This window comes from Mobula hypostoma, chromosome 3 (assembly GCF_963921235.1).
Source record: "Mobula hypostoma chromosome 3, sMobHyp1.1, whole genome shotgun sequence".
NCBI classification, from domain to species: domain Eukaryota; kingdom Metazoa; phylum Chordata; class Chondrichthyes; order Myliobatiformes; family Myliobatidae; genus Mobula; species Mobula hypostoma.
Window position 1 is genome coordinate 139,210,584 of NC_086099.1, and position 17,863 is coordinate 139,228,446.

Sequence of the window (17,863 nt, forward strand, 5' to 3'; positions counted from 1 at the left end):
TACACATGTTAGCTTACGTCCTCATCTCTGAAACCACTCAAAGACAAGGCAACATGCAGCTATTGTGCAACACACATAAAAACTGCTGGTGAACGCAGCAGGCCAGGCAGCATCTATAGGAAGAGGTATAGTCGACGTTTCGGGCCAAGACCCTTCGTCAGGAGTCCTGACGTGATTTTTAAGATGCTGCCTGACCTGCTCCCTGTATTTCCATATTTTTTTTAAATTTTAGATCCCCCAGCACTTACTCTTTGCTTTTCATAAAATGGTATCTATTAGTTAACTAGCAATAGGGACATAATGATAGCAACATAAAAGGTAAGGTGCAATGAAAGCAGCCACAGTATTTTATCAGTACTGATTATAGAATAACCCTTACTTTTTAATCCATGGCTTCATGAAACTATCCAGCAGGATTAATTAAAAAAATTACAGGTAGGATACAGCAGTTGATTAGGGACACTATAAACTCAAATTGTTTAGGTACGTATCAACTTTGAAACAATCTGTTGACATCAGTTTTTCAAGTTATGCAAAGCTGACCAATTTCACATAAATGAACACTTTGCTGATTAGGAACCAAATTATTGCAAATTTAAAGAGTCCTGCAGAATAGCACCTGAAAAATTGTTGCAATAATTAGGAAGTCAAAGGTGTATTAGCCTATGTGCCAAGAGAGTTTGAAAAGAATGAAGATGTCCTGCTGCAATTTGTATAGGACCTTGAAAAGACCTCATTTGGAATTCAATGTGAGGGCACACTCAGGTTGGAGGAGCAACACCTTATATTCAGTCTGAGTAGCCTTCAACCTGATGGCATGAACATCAATTTCTCAAACTTCTGGTAATTGTCCTCCTTCACCATCCCCCATTCCTGTTTCCTTCTCTCATCTCCTTACCTGCCCATTATCTCCCTCTGGTGCTCCTCCTTCCCTTTCATCCATGGTCTTCTATCCTCTCCTATCAGATTCCCCTTCTCCAGCCCTTTATCTCTTTCACCAATCAACTTCCCAGCTTTTTTGCTTCACCACCCCCCCCAAGTTTCAACTATCGCCTACAAGCTTGTACTTCTTCCTCCCCTCCCTCTGCCTTCTTGCTCTGACTTCTCTTTCTTTTCAGTCCTGATGAGGGGTCTCAGTCCGAAACATCAACTGCTTACTCTTTTCCATACATACTGCCCTAGGCTGCTGAGTTCCTCCAGAATTTTGTGTGTTGCCTGGGAAAAGAAGAAACCTCTTTATTCAATGTCTGCTCACTTTTTGGAATTCTCTATCCAAGGAAGCTGGGGAGTCTCAGTTGCTCTGGATGTACAAGGGGAAGATGATAGATTTTACATATTAAAGTAATCAACAAATAAGGGGTTGTACAGCAAAGTGTTACTGTGGTAAAAAGTCAGCTGCAGTTTCATTAAAAGGCAGAGCAACTATGAGGAGTCAAATGAATTACCCTTGGTTCTGTAAGTCCTGTGCTACTGATGGAAGAGCTGCAGACATTCATGCAACTTACATGGGAGTTTGCATGAATTTTCCAGAATTATATAGTTAAATTAGTTTCAAATTTGAAATCACACATTTAATGTATATGTAGTAATTCAAATGAGACTGGTTTGGTCTAATAATGACTCCATAAATATGCATTAAAAACTTCTTAAACAACTACATTTTGTAAGTGTTCCATTAGCTTTATTCTTTAAAGATAATCACAGAGTGCAAATATTATATACCAGCAAAAATGTTTGCAAATTATGAGCAGTATAACAAAAGTGTTTGAAAAGCAACATTAGACCTGCATAGGAGCTTTATGGAATGTTAAAAGCAATTAACTAGGCTTGGTTGAATTATATGCCACTTTCAGGGAAGCCATAGCCCTCTTCACTTGCTTCTTGCCCATTTGTTTGCGTCCCAGGCAAGGAACCATCCTGTGAATGTTGGGGGCTCGAATCCCTGTTTCACTACAATGATTGAAGTCCTGTCATCTCTTCCAGAAGGATCTGAATCAATGTACTGTTTTGCTGAAGAAAGGAAGAAACAGATCAAATGTTATAATTTTGTGGAAATCTGGCATTTCTTCATTGAATTCGGAATGTTTCTGCTTAACACGAAGTAAATAAATACAGGAAATGGAAGAGCAGGAGGGCCAAATTTCCACTGGGCTTTTCTTATTCATCCACCTTAATCTCAAAGAAAGAACTACAGACCCATGTAAAATCATATAACCCAGCAGAAATCCCCAGAGCTTTTCTACACGTATAAGTTAAAGGTTGGAATACCGCATCTGGTCTTGGAAATAATGCCAGGAAGCTTCAAGATGGAAAAGAGGTGTTTGGGAGGACAGCTCAAAAGAATTATTTGACTATCTTATGGAGTTTAAAATTAGAATTTTAAAACACTGCATTAAGATGATCTTTCTAGTGATGGTTCACATTGACAGAAAAAAGAATTGGGATCTTGTGATTTTTTAAATGATATGATGAAGTCATGTGGTTCATAATAAGCATCAACCATTTTACTGTATTTTATGGTAGAATTTTGAAGTAGTTAACTTCTATAAACAACAAAATACCAGAACCCACGTACATGTAAATTGAGCTTCATCACAGTTACATTATTTTCAGTAGATGATTGGTGAAAGCACATAAAGACATTTATTGGAAAAATAGTGCCTATGTGATGTGCATAATTCTAACTGTGGGGTTGCCATGGTAGCATAGCGGTTTGCACAATGCTATTACAGCCTGGGGCACTGGAGTTCAGAGTTCAATCCCAGTGTCCTCTGCTCAGAGTTCCATTCCGATGTTCTTCCCATGAGGATGTGGATTTCCACCTGGTGCTCCGGGTTCCTCTCACAGTCCAAAGATGTACAGGCTAGTAGGTTAATTGGTCATTGTGAATTGTTGTATGATTAGTCTACGGTTAAAAATAGGTGGGTTACGGGTGGCGCGGCTCGTTAGGCCTGAAGGGCCTGTTCCACACCTGATCTCTAAAAAACTAAAATTAAATAAATTCTGTGCTGACTGCCACAGCATTTCAGTTTGTTTCAGAATTTTTGTTTGAAATTTTAATATTCATTTCTTTTGGAACTTGATTTGGAAAAAAAACTATAGAAATAAAATATATTGAAATGGTAATGGCTTTAAATAATTGAAAAATCTCCCTTAACGCTTCAGCTAAATTAATGCATTTAGATTTGGAAGGTCCAATCCTCTGTCTGTACTGTGTTATCTAATCCCAGGCACAGTGGCATGACAATTAATATCATTGTTGTTAGTCATAGAAGTGAAAATCATCCAGGTTTCCTGGCAAGATTACGCCAGTGAACCATGGTGATGTTCTGTGGGCTTTGTACAGTACTTCTAAATATAGCCCTTTTGAATTACTCTCACTGCGATCTGCAGCATGTAATTTCATTTCAAGCAATGCACTTTTAAATCGACTTAATGAACTACAAATTTCATAATCCTCTGAATGAATCGACAGACTTAACTCTCAAGCAAACAAGTGGAGTTTAGGAGGAATGATGGCACCTAACAATAACTCCTTTGCTTGCATCTTTGGAAACAGCTCTATTTCTACCTTTAATATCTTTATTTTTTTCCTTTCAGGGCTCTTTTGAAGACCCTGACCTGGAGTTACACACAAGCTTCGGTTCTTTGTGAGAATGAGACCCGTTCTCGGGGTTCCATGACTGGCCGCTATTCGACATGCCAAGGGTTTGGCCTGAGAATCTCTATTGTGTTTGGAAGCCTAAGATCTCAGGGCTCTGGAGATGGGCAGATCAAGGGTTGGTGTCACGGCCAGAGACTCGTGTCATCGGGGAGGCTGAAAAATCTTTCGCTGTGGGCCTGAAGACCTGAAGTCTTTGTGATTTTCGGACACAGAGCTTGAAAAAAGTGACGAAATGGACTTTTAAGATCGTAAACCAGCGGGCTGTTGTTACGCCTCCCGCTCACTGTGAAAATGGGGAACACCTCCCTCTCCCTTGCCAGAGAGAGAGAGAACCTGTGGGTTGTCGAATTTCAGATGAAATGTGAAGCTTTTGGGGTAACTTTGGTCCATGTCCTTGCTATTGCTTAGCACACACTTGGGCTTGGTGATAGTACTGATGAGCATTTATTTTTGCTGGTGGGCGGGGGGGGGGAATCGTTGCTTGCCGCCGCTTATGTGCGGGAAGTGGGAGCTGGGGGGGGGGATCTTTGGGGTTCTCATGTTTAACTGTTGTTCATTCTTTGGGGCACTTCTCTGTTTTTGTGGATCTTTTGCGAAGAAAAAGCATTTCAGGATGTATATTGTATACATTTCTCAGACATTAAACTTGACCTTCGAATCTTTGAACCTTTGAAGTGGAAAACTGTTCATTGCCATTGCTGGAAGCAAGGCAGAGAGGGGGTGGGGGGGGGGAAGTGGAAAGAAGGGACTCCAAGCCAGGCTATGAGATATGAGACTCTCCCCGCTCTACCCAGCATCTTGTTAGCATTTGCTGGAAACAAATTTGAGGACTTGAGGGCAGAATTGCTGTATTGAAGGGAAATGCGAAATTGTTGTGCTCTGTGCTTACCAGGACATGGCTTACGTAGAGTATGCCAGAAATGGTGATCAGACCCAAAGGCTTCTCGATATACAGGATGGACTGAACTGCTGATTCGGAAAAGGCAAAAGGTGGAGGTGTGTGTTTTTATGATGAGCTCTCTGTGCTGCTCCGATGTGGCAGTTTTGTCGTACCTGAACACCTGATGATCAAATGCTGACCATTCAACTTACCGAGAGATTTCTCAGTATCATGCTTTTGTGAGCAGCCTTAGGAGAGACAAAGACTATGGGAATAAACCTAGAGAGAAGATCCAGAGTGGAGCCCCAAAGGCAGCGGTACGACACTGAACATCCTACTGCAGCCAAGCTGGTGCCAAATGTATTGCTTTTCTTTTCTTTGGACTACACTGGTGAGGCTGAGAGGGGGATCTTGGTGACTGGGCATCCCAGGATCTCCATACCTTCCGCACAGTGTGCCCTGGAGACGTCACTCCAGTGCCGAAATTTCCATTGTTTTTCAAGACAGATGGATGCCATCGTCATCATGTTTACATATCACCAGCGGCTGATTTAAATCCAAAGCTTGAGACACTGCATGATGCTGTCAGCAAACAAGAAACAGACCACCCTGACAACATTTCATATCATAGTCGGGGATTTCCATCAAGCTTGTTTGAAAGAATCAGTGCTCAATTTCCACCAGTATATAACCTGTAACACCAGAGTGTCCCAACACAGTATCTTATACTAGGATAACGAATGCCTACTGTTCCATGCCCACATTGTGTTTCAGTAAATCTGATCACTTTGCTGTTCTTCTCCTACCTGCATATAGACCGAGGCTAAAGAGCAGGGCCCTACAGATTAGGACAACAAGGAGGTGGTGAAGGGAGGGAGAGCAGCAGCTATGGGATGACTTCGAGTCGGTGGACTGGGCCATGACATGTCTCGTGAATCTGAATGAACACACCATGGTTGTCACGGACTTTATAAAAACAGTTGTTTTCTGGGGACAGGTGTGTCCCCACAAAATCAGTCAGAGCCCTGGATGAGCCATGAGATCCACAATCTGCTGAGGGCCAGACCAGAGACATTCAAGTCTGGTAACTAAGAAAGTTTCAAGAGGTCCGGGTACAATCTCCGGAAAGCCATCTCACAGGCGAAGTGGCAATTCCAGACGAAACTTGAATCAATGAAGGATGCTCGAGAACTGTGGCAGGACTTGAATGCTATTACCTCCTACAAAGTGAAATCAATCCACAAAGGTAACAACAGGGCTTTGCTTCCAGATGAGTTTAATGCCTTCTATGCTCACTGATTATCAAAACATAGAGGAACCATCATAAACTATCACAGACCACGGTGATCTTGTGATTTCAGTCTCTGAGGCCAATATGACAGCATCCTTCAGGAGAATGAACCCATGGAAAGCAACTGGCCCAGATAGGGTATCCGGCCAAGTGCCAAAGACCTGTGCTGGTCAACTGGCTGGAGGGTCCACCGAGATCTTTAATCTCTCGCTTCAGCACTCTGAGGTACCCATCTGCTTCAAGCAGACTTCAATTATACTGGTGCAAGAAGAACTCGGTAACCTGTCTCGAAGACTTTGTCCAGTAGCACTTAGGTCCACAGTGATGAAGTGTTTTGAGAGGTCTGTCATGAAACATTCAACTCCCACCTGAGAAGTGACTTGAATCCATTTCAATATGCCTACCGGCACACTAGGTCCAGAACACATGCCATTTCATTTGCTATTCATTCGAGCCTGGAACATCTGGACAGCAAAGGTGCATACATCAGGATGCCCTCTATTGACAACAGATCAGCATTCAATACCATTATCCCATCAAAACTAATCAGTAGGCTTCAAGACTTTGGCCTCAATACCTCCCTGTGCAATTGGATGTTCAGTTTCCTCACTTGCAGAACCCAGTCAGTTCGGATTGGCAACAACATCTCCTCCACAATCTCCATCAGCACGGGTGCTCCACAAGGCTGTGTGCATAGCCCCCTGCTCTCCTCGCTTTACACTTATGACGGTGTGGCTAAGCACATCTCCAATGCCATACTTAGGATAGTGGACAACACTACTTTTGTTAGCCAAATCAAACGTGGTGATGAATCAGTGTATATGAGGGAGATTGAAAATCTGACTGAGTGGTGCCATGACAACAACCTCTTACTCAATGTCAGCAAGATCAAGTAGCTGATTATTGACTTCAGGAGAAGGAAACCAAAGGTCCATGAGATGGTCCTCACTGGGAGATCAGGGGTGGGGAGGGTCATCAACTTTAAATTCCTTGGTGTTTTTATTTTGCAAAAACTGTCCTGGGCCCAACATGTAACTTCAATTAGGAAGAAAACACAGTAGTGCCTCTACTTCTTTAGTTTGCAAAGATTCAGCGTGACATCTACAACTTTGACAAACTTCTATAGATGTGTAGAGGAGAGTACATTGACTGGATTCATCACAGCCAGGTATGGAAACACCAGTGCCCTTAGATGGAAAATAGTAGATCAGAAGAAAATGTAGTGGATACAGCCCAGTCCATCACGGGTAAAGCCCTCCCCACCATTGAGCACATCTACGTGGAGCATTGTCGCAGGAAAGCAGCATTCATCATCAGGGACCCCTCCACCCAGGTCATGCTCTCTTCTTGCTGCTGCCATCACGAAGAAGGTACAGGAGCCTCAGGACTCAGACCACCAGATTAAGAAACAATTATTAGCCCTCAAGCATCAGCTCTTGAACCAAAGAGGATAATTTCACTCAACTTCACTTGCCCCATCACTGTACTGTTCCCACATCCTATGGAGTCACTATCAAGGACTCCTCACTTCATGTTCTTGATATTTATTGCTTGCTTGCTTATTTATTTATTTTCTTTCTTTTTGTATTTGCACAATTTGTTGTCTTTTGTACAATAGCTGTCTGCACTGTTGCTGCGACCTTTCATTATGGTTATTGGATTCAGTAAATATGCCCACAAGAAAATTAATCTCAGGGTTGTATATGGTGACATGTATGTATTGTGATAATAAATTTATATTGAACTTTGTTTTTGCTTGCTCCAAGATGCCTTGTCTTAGAAAATCATGTGTAGATGATAGATTAGAATTATATGTGACCGTGATGCCAGTTTGTGTTCTATAGTTTGTCAGCAAACTTTGTAATTGATGAATGCCCAGCCAGTTGGACTATAATCTGCACCTGGAACCAAGATAAATCAATTTCTCTGACCTGAACTGAAAATGAGACATAAGCCACATTGTCAGTCCCCAGTCTTCACACTGATGCCTCATATGAAAATGGCCAATACGGCCTAGTGTGAGTAGTTGCACTTCAAGAGGTCAAAAGTAAAGGGGAAGCACACATTTAATGACAAGACTGTTAACATCACTGATGTACAGAGAGATCTTGGTGCCCCAAGTTCATTGCTCACTGAGTGTGGTTGCACAAGTTCATCAGGTTGTAAAGAAGGCACATGGCATGCTTGCCTTTATTAGTCAAGGCACTAACTTCAAGAGTCAGGAAGATCCACTGTCACTTTCTAAAACTTCTGGAATATTGCATTCAATCTTGGTCTCATCATTAACAGAAATGTGGACACTCTGAGAAGAGTACAGAGATCTTTAAAAGAATAATTCCTGCATTATAGCATTTGTGTTATAAGGAGAGCCTGGACTAACTTGTGTTTTTTACACTGGAGTTGCAGATGCTAAGAGGTGACATGATAGAGGTTTATCAGGTTATTATATGTATTGATAGTGTACACAGCCAGTGTCAAAATGTCTAATACTAGAAGGCATGCATTTAAGTGAGAGGGGCAAGTTCAAAGAGGATGTGCTGGCAGGTTTTATTTAACATGGAGAGTAGTGGCTACTGGAATATGCCGCCAGAGGTGTTAGTGGAGACAATGATGATAAAAACATTAAAGAGGCTCAAACTTGGGTACGTGAATATGCAGAGAATGGAGGAAAATGGGCTTTGTGATGGCAGAGGAGGCATTTAGTAAATAGTTTACTGAGTTTGGCACAATATCGTGGGCCAGCACAATCTTCTTAAAAAATCAGTAGATATTGAAGTGGGAGAAAAAGCTGCAGTAATCACAGGTATTTAATTGGCAGGAAATGATAGCATTCCTGTGGGAATAGATTGGAACAGGCAACTTTCATCAGGATAATATTTTACATATTGTCACATGCAGGACTTTTAAGTTAGAATATATATGTGTTATGGAAGTAAAAGACCATAGTAATGCTTCTGGCACACAGATTCTTCATATTTCAAATGACAAATTAAAACTACTAGGCTGATTTTCAAAAGAATGTGATAGCTGTTCAGTTGTCAAACCACGATGCAACAAACTAACTCTGTTTAATCTATAAGGTGTGCTGATAGGTTGATCTTAACATGACAGGAAAGTTATCATATTGAGGAAAAGGAGGGATTACACAACATTAAGTGGTGTAAATCTCAAATTAAAGGGGTAGAAGAGAAATTTCCAATAGATTTTTCCTCTAATTACATCAATAGTTATCTTATTCTTGCCAAAACTTACATATCTTTCTCTGCTATCATCTCCTTACTTAACTTCTTATGACTGGCTCCTTGAAAAGAATTTATGTTTGTCAATGGTAAAATTATTGAGTGATCCCATTAGTCTGAAGGGCTGGAAACTGTCTCTCTTAACTTTAAATGGCACGTTAAGACTGCAAAATAGGACATAAAAAGCTCAGCAAGCATTTCCAGTCAGAAATACACAGACTGCGACATCAAGAGACAAGCGATGTGCTTGATTTACTTTCTCTGCAGAATCAAGGAGACTTGAGGTCCACTGTCAACAATGGGATGGCAACATTCTGCCAACTAATGTTCCTCCTGCTATCCCAAGCACTCTGCAATAGGCCTGGAGCTTCTTAAGTTACTAGGCCAATGCCTTTCCACTTGTGACTCTGGTAGAAGAATAATGATGTTTCGTCTTCATAAAATTGTCCTCCAGCAAGTTAAGAAGAGCAGGGAGAGAAAACTGAATAAGATGTGATGTGGTAGTGTAGGGGTTTAATGTAGGGGTTAAGTAACAGATACAATTAACAAAGTAGCATTTGCATTCCTTGGGCCAAATGAACTCTTTTGCCTTGATCCCTTCATTATTTATCAGGTTTAGTATGTCAACTCTTCTTTAATCTTTAATCCTTAGGAGACGTTTTCTCTGTGTGACACATTAAGTTAAGGCAGACTTACCCGATTTTACTGACTCTCTTTTCTCCACTTCATTGGCATCTTTCCCAATCCAGACAAATATCTAAATAATAATGCACAATTACTTTAAAGATCCTAACTATCACTCTCGTCTTCAATACTTTCCACCACATTTGTTGATTACTGTATATACAGACCATGTTATTTCTACAATTCAACCATATATTCACAATGTGAAGTCTAGGCAATGGGTAGGTGTATCATGGGGTAGTGTAACAAGGTGAAGCATGGCAGGATCTATGGTCTGTTAGGAACCCTGACAATGCCTAGCTAATAAAGCTTGGCATAAGTCTTTCAACAACAATGCTTGCAACTTCAATGACTTGGAAAGCAGACTGGGGCTACAGCCGAGCTTCATCTCAAGTCATTTTGGATTCCCTCATCATGGATTTAGATCCCATTATGTAAAGCTTGTGTACAGAGCCACTCCAAGTTAAAAAAAATTGTGCACAGGTATTTTCCAAAGTTTGTTGTTACATCCTAGCATATAGAAAACCCTTTGGTGACCATATTGCAGCGTTTACATATCTCATGCCTACACAGCCACCTCAGGTTAGATAGAATTTTGGCCTTTAGGGCAGCGGTCCCCAACCACCGGGCCGCAGACTGGTACCGGGCCGCAAAGCATGTGCTACCGGGCCGTGAGGAAACGATATGAGTCAGCTGCACCTTTCCTCATTCCCCGTCATGCTCTGTTGAACTTGAACATAGGGTTTCCAACTGTCCCGTATTTGCCAGGACATCCCGTATATTGGGCTAAATTCGTTTGTCCCGTATTTCCTCCGCTAAGGTAGAGTGTTCCTATGAAACCTTTCGTGCCGAAATGGCGTAAAGCAAAAGCATTTACCATTAATTTATATGGGAAACGTTTCTGAGTGTTCCCAGACCCAAAAAAAACCTATCAAATCATACCAAATAACACATGAAACCTAAAATAATGCTAACATATAGTAAAAGCAGGAATGATATGATAAATACACAGCCCATATAAAGTAGAAATAATGTATGTACAGTATAGTCGGGAAGATTAAGCCAAAACCGATTTGTGGGAGAATCAAATTCGTACGTAAGCGCATGCGCACATCGCACACGTGCATGCTGGTACCTGCGCAAGGCTTCATAGTCATGGTATCCTTTCCTGGGGTAAATACAAGTGTCCTGGGATTTGACTGCTAATTTTGTCCCTTATTTGGGAGACAGAAAGTTGGCAACCCTAACTGTAAAAGACATGTGAGGTGAGTTTAACCCTACTTGAACACCCACCCCTTCCGCTCCCCCCCCCACCCCCCATGGTCGGCCGGTCCGCAAGAATATTGTCAATATCAAACCGGTCCACGGTGCTAAGATGGGTTGGGGACCCCTGCTTTAGGGGTTCACTATAGAAAAGGATGGAATCTGTACTGCAGCATCTACTTATTTACCACTTGCTTTCAAAGCGAGTTATAATTATGAATAGCTGTGCTTTTGAACAATTCAAAGAAAATTTATTCCCCAGATTGTATTGAACAGAAAATATTTTTGAAATATTTTGAATCCTAAATTGAATGCTCACTACTGAATAGAATGAATGTCAACTGAAAATCAAACATTAGGAATTAGTGTCAACATTTAAACTGAAGTCAGAATTTGGTTTTATTCTGTAACATTTCTGAGCAACATTAAGATTGAGTTAACTTGACAGTATGGGGCTTTTCATTCTGTGTAGTGTGACGAGAATACACATAAGTTAAGATGTTTGCTGGCCTGGGCTTGCACCAGTGGCATCAGCAGTTGGTCTGCCACCTGTCCTCAGGGGAGGGAGAGATAAGGAACAATGAAGCAGCATCTGGAGATGTGTAATGAAGGGACGGGAGAGAGAGCAGTCTGGAGCGGCTCCCCCTTTGAACCCTGAACTGTTTGAAGTGATGGACAGGCGATCTGGAGATGTGTAATGAAGGGACGGGAGAGCGAGCTGTCTGGAGCGGCTCCCCCTTTGAACCCTGAACTGTTTGAAGTGATGGACAGGCGATACCCCAGCAGGGGGATAAAAAGGGACAGGTTCGCTAAGGCAGGACACACACGACACCCGAGGTAACGAGACCCTGGAAGCGGTGCGCCTCTCACGAGTCGGTGGAAGTACCGGACCTTAAACGCACAGGGTGGGAAGGTACGATCAGCGGGAACCCAGTGTGTGTCCACTCTCGCTTGGGTGCCGGGTTCACTGCAGAGGATCGACCGCATCTGGAGGAGGGGTCACAGTCGGTGACCTCAGGTGACATCACAAAGGACTCGCCCGAAAGCTGCTTGTGAGCAATATCGCCGGTCTGTGAGTGGAAGCCGTTTCTGAATGATCAGTTGTTCCCGTTCTCTCTCTCTCTCTCCCTCCCGCCACGCTGTCCATCGCCATGGCAACGATTACTGCGAACTGAACTAAATCGAACTGGACTTTTGTGTCACTTTGAAATTGGTCATTTACCCCTAGGCAACGATAGAGCTTGATTGATGCTGTTATCTTAATTCTGTGCACATGTGTGTTTATCATTGCTGAACTGTTGCATTTATTACCCTTTCGATTACTGTGTTGCTTGTTTCTTTAATAAACCTTTCTTAGTTCTAGTAATCCAGACTCCAACTGAGTGATCCATTTCTGCTGGTTTGGCAACCCAGTTACGGGGTACGTAACAGTAGAATTAGCACAAGGCTGAGAAAGTGAAAAAGGTTACCTGATGCTACAAGCCTGAGCAACCAACAATCCAAAAACGGAACACTGCCTGGAAGTTAGACTGCTCTGATTTAAAGAATTTGAGAAAGACATTGGACATAATAAACAAACATACTAGGTTTATAAGTTGTGATGATAGTGAGAGAAGCTGAATTTTTTCCTATTCTGTCAATGAGCCAGCTGGTTGTGTACTGGCATCTGCACTGGACTTCAAGGCGACTGGTCCCACGTTTAAGTCCAGCCGGCTTCCTGCACGCTTTCCATCTGTGCTGGTTTGAGCATCGAACTAGCAACTTGGAATTGCAAAAAACAGCCAAATGCTAAAAAAACAGCAAGGTTGCTGCCCGATGTGCCACAAAGTGTGGAGGGGAAAAACAAAAAAATATCAATTATATCAATAAAGTTAAAGAATTTCTGATCAGACCTGATCCCAGACGTCCAGTAACATGACATCATCTTCAGCTAAATCATCCTGAGTGTATTCTCCTGGAACTTCCTCAATCTAGAGCAAGGAATATATAACTGTTATCATGTTGCTTATTGATCAAAAGCATAAACTCAGTCTGTTGTGCTAACATTAGATGATGAATATATTCACAAACCAGATGTCAAAGCCACAGTATCAGTAGCTGAGTTTAAACTACGTTGTGCTTGTGTGACTTCTTGCAGAAGCTAGTGACTTACAGATAACAGGTAGTTGTTTATAGTTATAGTATTTATGGTTGATGTAATTTTGGCTTGCAGGTGGTTAAGTAGATGATACTTATAACTTATCAACAGAAGGGAACATTTTTAGAGAACCATAGGTGTACTCTATTCAGTGCAATCCAAGTAAAACATTCACAACTTGCTCCCTTCTGTCCCATGCATATTAAATTTTACTGCCATGCAACTCCAAAGGCAACTTCATTCCTTTGTTATCTTACTGAAGAATCTATTCGTCAGCTGGAGTCACGGCAATGAATGATATATTCCATCCTCATTAACATGAATATACTTGTAGTTGGTTGATTTATTTTGGTTTTGTCTGCAAAAATTTTTTTGGTCTTGGATACGAAAGCCTATTGTAGCATACAAGTTATGTCTGAGAATTTCAAATCTAACCCAGAAATTGCAGTTACTCCACAACCAATGAAGAGAGGCCTAAAGCATATAAAGATTTTTCCACTGACATTACCGAGCATGAGTATAATACTGGTTAGTAACAAAAGGCACAAAGACTCATTGCAGCATCTTTAAGAAAGGACCTGTTCTTTTGCAGGAAGTGAGGAAAGCATTTGGCTAGCAGATTTCTCTTTAGTTATGCATTATTCATTGCTATATTGGTTTGGAGTGCTTGATTTTGCTGCTGGATGTAAAAAAAGGAAAAATAACCTGTTTCTGTCACTATCATATTTTACAAAATGTACAAATCTCAGGGTTATACATTGCATACGTACTTTGACAATAAATGTACTTTGAAAACAATATTTTGCATATGCTTTTGAACAAACTGGCAGGAATAACTACATTGGATGGCACTGTTTGGATATTGGATTGTTACTTTTATGATTTACCCCATGCATGGTCCAAGGTTAAATACAGAGCCAGAATACCATTAAAATGAATCTTAAACTATAATTAATTGACCCTTCTGAACATACAACATATGCTACAGTAATATTCAATCAACTGTGAACTTAAGCAGAAAAAAATCTAAATTGGCATTACTAGATGCTGTCCAGTTGCCCATGTTTGAACAGCACAGGTGTCTAATTTGACCATGAGAAATAAACAGTGATTTAGTAATATTGTTGAAGAGTATCTTGTTGCAAAGGTTATGGCCAGTTTCAAACAGTGAATCAGAAGAAATCAGCTCATCAAAAAAAATGAAATCATTAAGGGGGAAAATATAGGTAGAAAAATTTTTAATTCAAAAAGGTACCGATATCCTCAGACAATTCAGTATATTTCATAATAACTTGTGAAGTATTTAATCTCTGATATCCTGCTGTTCAAAATTAAAAATATAGAAAGCAGAATTCTTTTATTGCCACAAATTATATTCACCATGCTGTAATGCATAAATTTTGGTTCCTTACATTTACAATTAAATGGAAATGAAGAAGATATAGTTTCCCATATAAAATAGCCCTTTAACTGCTCTGCAATCAAACAGATTTATTTGCAGCATTTATTGCAATCACAGTGACATTATACCAGGAATAACAATAGACTGAGTCTTTTTCTGAGTGACTTACAGAAACACAGTGTATGTGACATAGATAAGGGCCTCAAAGAATTACTTTGATAAAAGGACACCTCTTTACTTTATCTAAAGAGGTACAGTTGTCCTTGACAATAATTTTTTTTTACATGTTTGTATGTGTTCTATTGATGGCAACATGAGGCAGGGAACTGCAGTTTATATTACAGGTATTCTCCTATTTTCCTTAAGTAGTTTTGCACCACTTGAAGTCCCACTGGAGGTTTTCATATTCCACAATGTTTGTGAATAATGGGCTCATCAATGAAATACATATTATAAATTCTCCAAGTGTGAAAATGATATAGGCCCATGTCTTCCACCCATATTGATTGGGTGTTTTCCCCATTTCCCTAAAGTTATCATCTCTTTTACAGCTGACCATGCTGCCCTAGATCTGCTAAAACTGTGTAGTTAGGTCCTGATCAATGGGAAAACAATTCTCTTCTATAATTTTCCATGGCAGACAGAATCTCTCCCTCTCCCAGTGTAGAGTGCTCTCCTGTTTCAAAATATCCACAATTGTCTCTGTACCCAAAAAGACCAAGGTAACATGTCTGAATGACTGGCGTCCTGTCACACTCACCTCATTAATAAGCAAATGCTTTGAGAGGCTGGTGAAGGACTACATCTGCAGCATGCTGCCACCCACACTGAACCCCTACAATTCACCTACCAATACAACTGATCGACAGACGACGCAATAGCCACAGCTCTACACACCATTCCTACACACCTGAAGAAGAGGGATGCTTATGTGAGAATGCTGTTAATTGACTACAGTTCAGCCCTCAGGCTTGACAAGAAGCTCAGAGACCTCGGCCTTCACCACACCTTGTGCAGCTGAATCCTGAACTTCCTGTCAGATCACCGGCAGGTGGTAAGAGTGGGATCTCTCACCTAAGTCCCTTTGACCCTCAACACAGGTGCCCCTCAGGGCTGTGTCCTAAGCCCCCTCCTTTACTCTCTGTATACCCTTGACTGTGTCGCCACCCATAGCTCCAATCTGCTAACTAAATTTGCTGACGATACTACCTTGATTGGCCGAACCTCAATTAGTAACGAGGCAGCCTATAGAGAAGAAGTTGGTGGTGTCAAGAAAACAACCCCTTCATCAATGCTGCAAAAACAAAGGAGCTGGTTGTGGACTACAGGAGGAATGGAGACGGGCTAACCCCTATTGTCATCAATGGATCTGGGGTTGAGAGGGTGAACAGCTTTAAGTTCCACGGCATACACATCACCGAGGATCTCACATGGTCTACATATACTGGCTGTGTGGTGAAAAAAGCTGTGTTATTAACAGCGCCTTTTCACATCAGACGGTTGAAGAAGTTTGGTATGGGCCCCCAAATCCTAAGAACTTTCTACAGGGACACAATTGAGAGCATCCTGACTGGCTGCATCACTGCCTGGTATGGGAACTGTACTTCCCTCAATCGCAGGACTCTGCAGAGAGTGGTGCGGACAGCCCAGCGTATCTGTAGATATGAACTTTCCACTGTTCAGGACATTTACAAAGACAAGTATGTAAAAAGGGCCTGAAGGATTATTGGGGACCCGAGTCACCCCAATCACAAACTGTTTCAGCTGCTACCACAGCATAAAAGCCAGGACCAACAGGCTCCGGGACAGCTTCTTCCACCAGGTCATCAGACTGATTAATTCACACTGGTACAATTATAGTTCTGTGTTATATTGACTGTCCTGTTGTACATTTTATTTATTACAAATTACTATAAGTTGCACATTGCACATTTAGATGGAGACATAATGTAAAGATTTTTACTCCTCATGTATGTGAAGGATGTATGTAATAAAGTCAATTCAATTCAAAAAAGCCTTGTCATACGTCAAAGTTTTTTCGATCTTTTTAAATTTAGAAATATATAAAAGCTTTTAAAATAAATATTAAAATATTTCAAAAGTATCTAAAAAGAACAAAAACACAGAAGATTTAAATAATAAGATCCAATAGACGTGCTGCTCTCAGTTTCAGTGATCAGGTTCGATTGTATACTCTGGTGCCACCTATATGGAGTTTGAGTGTTCTCACAGTGGGTTTCCTCTAGGTGCTCTGACTTCCTATCATATTTCAGAGAGGTGCCGATGGTAGATTGTTTGACCATTATAAATTGTCCTGAATGTGTTCTTGAATGGTAGAATCTAAGAGGAGTTGAAAGGAATACCAGTAGAATAAAAGAGGATTAGTGTAGGTGGCAGAGTGGAGATACATCTCCACCAAAGGAGGTGTAAGTTGTTCCTTCCCTCTGCTAGCCTGCAGCTCACCCTTGGGCAAGGTGTAGCACCCGCTTAGACCCCCGATTAGGGTCACGTGAAGCTGTATGAGCAGCTGGTGCCTATCACAAGTCCTGGTTATGTGATCCCTGATGTCTGGCAGACAATCTTTGAAGAGTATTGGTAATAGCTGGGGTCACCAGTCTTCTAAAGACACTGCCCAGAAGAAGGCCATGGCAAACCACTTCTGCAGAAAAATTTGCCAAGAACAATCATGGTCATGCATAGAGAAGGAAGACCATGCTCTCCTTTGTCATACGACACGGCACATAATGGAAGAAGTGTAGGTGGGTACTTAATAAACCAGGATTAGTGCACAGACTCAGTGGGTTGAAAGGAAATTTTCATGCTGTATGAGTCCATTACAAAGTACGCAAATAATAAAAGAACCAACTTCTTTGAACATATAATTTTTGTCTTTCTTCACTGTTGTCCTCATTCAGATGATTAGATATGTAGATGCAGCACCCAAAGGCAGACTGCCCATCTTAAACATTGGGGAATTTCAGTAGTCACTGGGGAAGTTCAGTCAGGAAAATGACAGCAATGTTTGGTAAATGAGTTTTAGACTCCTTTGTGGTCAAAAGCATTCTGAACTAATTTATGCTGAGACATGTAGGATTTCTACGCATACAGTGGAAGGATTTCCTTCAATGCATATAAGGGATGGATGGTTGTGGAGTTCAGAAAGGGTATGATGAAGGGTCACATATCAGTCCTCATAGAGGGATAAAGAGCAGAATGAATAATTTAAAATCCTGGGTGTCACTATCTCTGAGGATCTACCCTGGACCCAACACATCGATGTAGCTATGAAGAAGGCACGACAGC

General features: G+C 41.2%; 1 protein-coding gene across 1 annotated transcript in view; it reads right to left on the bottom strand.

The window, feature by feature from the left end:
- Positions 1 to 1,732: 1,732 nt before the first annotated feature.
- Positions 1,733 to 17,863, bottom strand: part of scin (scinderin) — a 205,283-nt gene continuing 189,152 nt past the window's right edge. The window contains exons 14-16 of the mRNA XM_063043782.1: positions 12,914 to 12,991; positions 9,771 to 9,831; positions 1,733 to 2,010 (exon numbers count right to left, since the gene is read on the bottom strand). Of these exons, the coding sequence (XP_062899852.1) occupies positions 1,871 to 2,010; positions 9,771 to 9,831; positions 12,914 to 12,991 (279 nt within the window). The 3' untranslated portion in view covers positions 1,733 to 1,870. The remainder of the gene's footprint in view (positions 2,011 to 9,770; positions 9,832 to 12,913; positions 12,992 to 17,863) is intronic.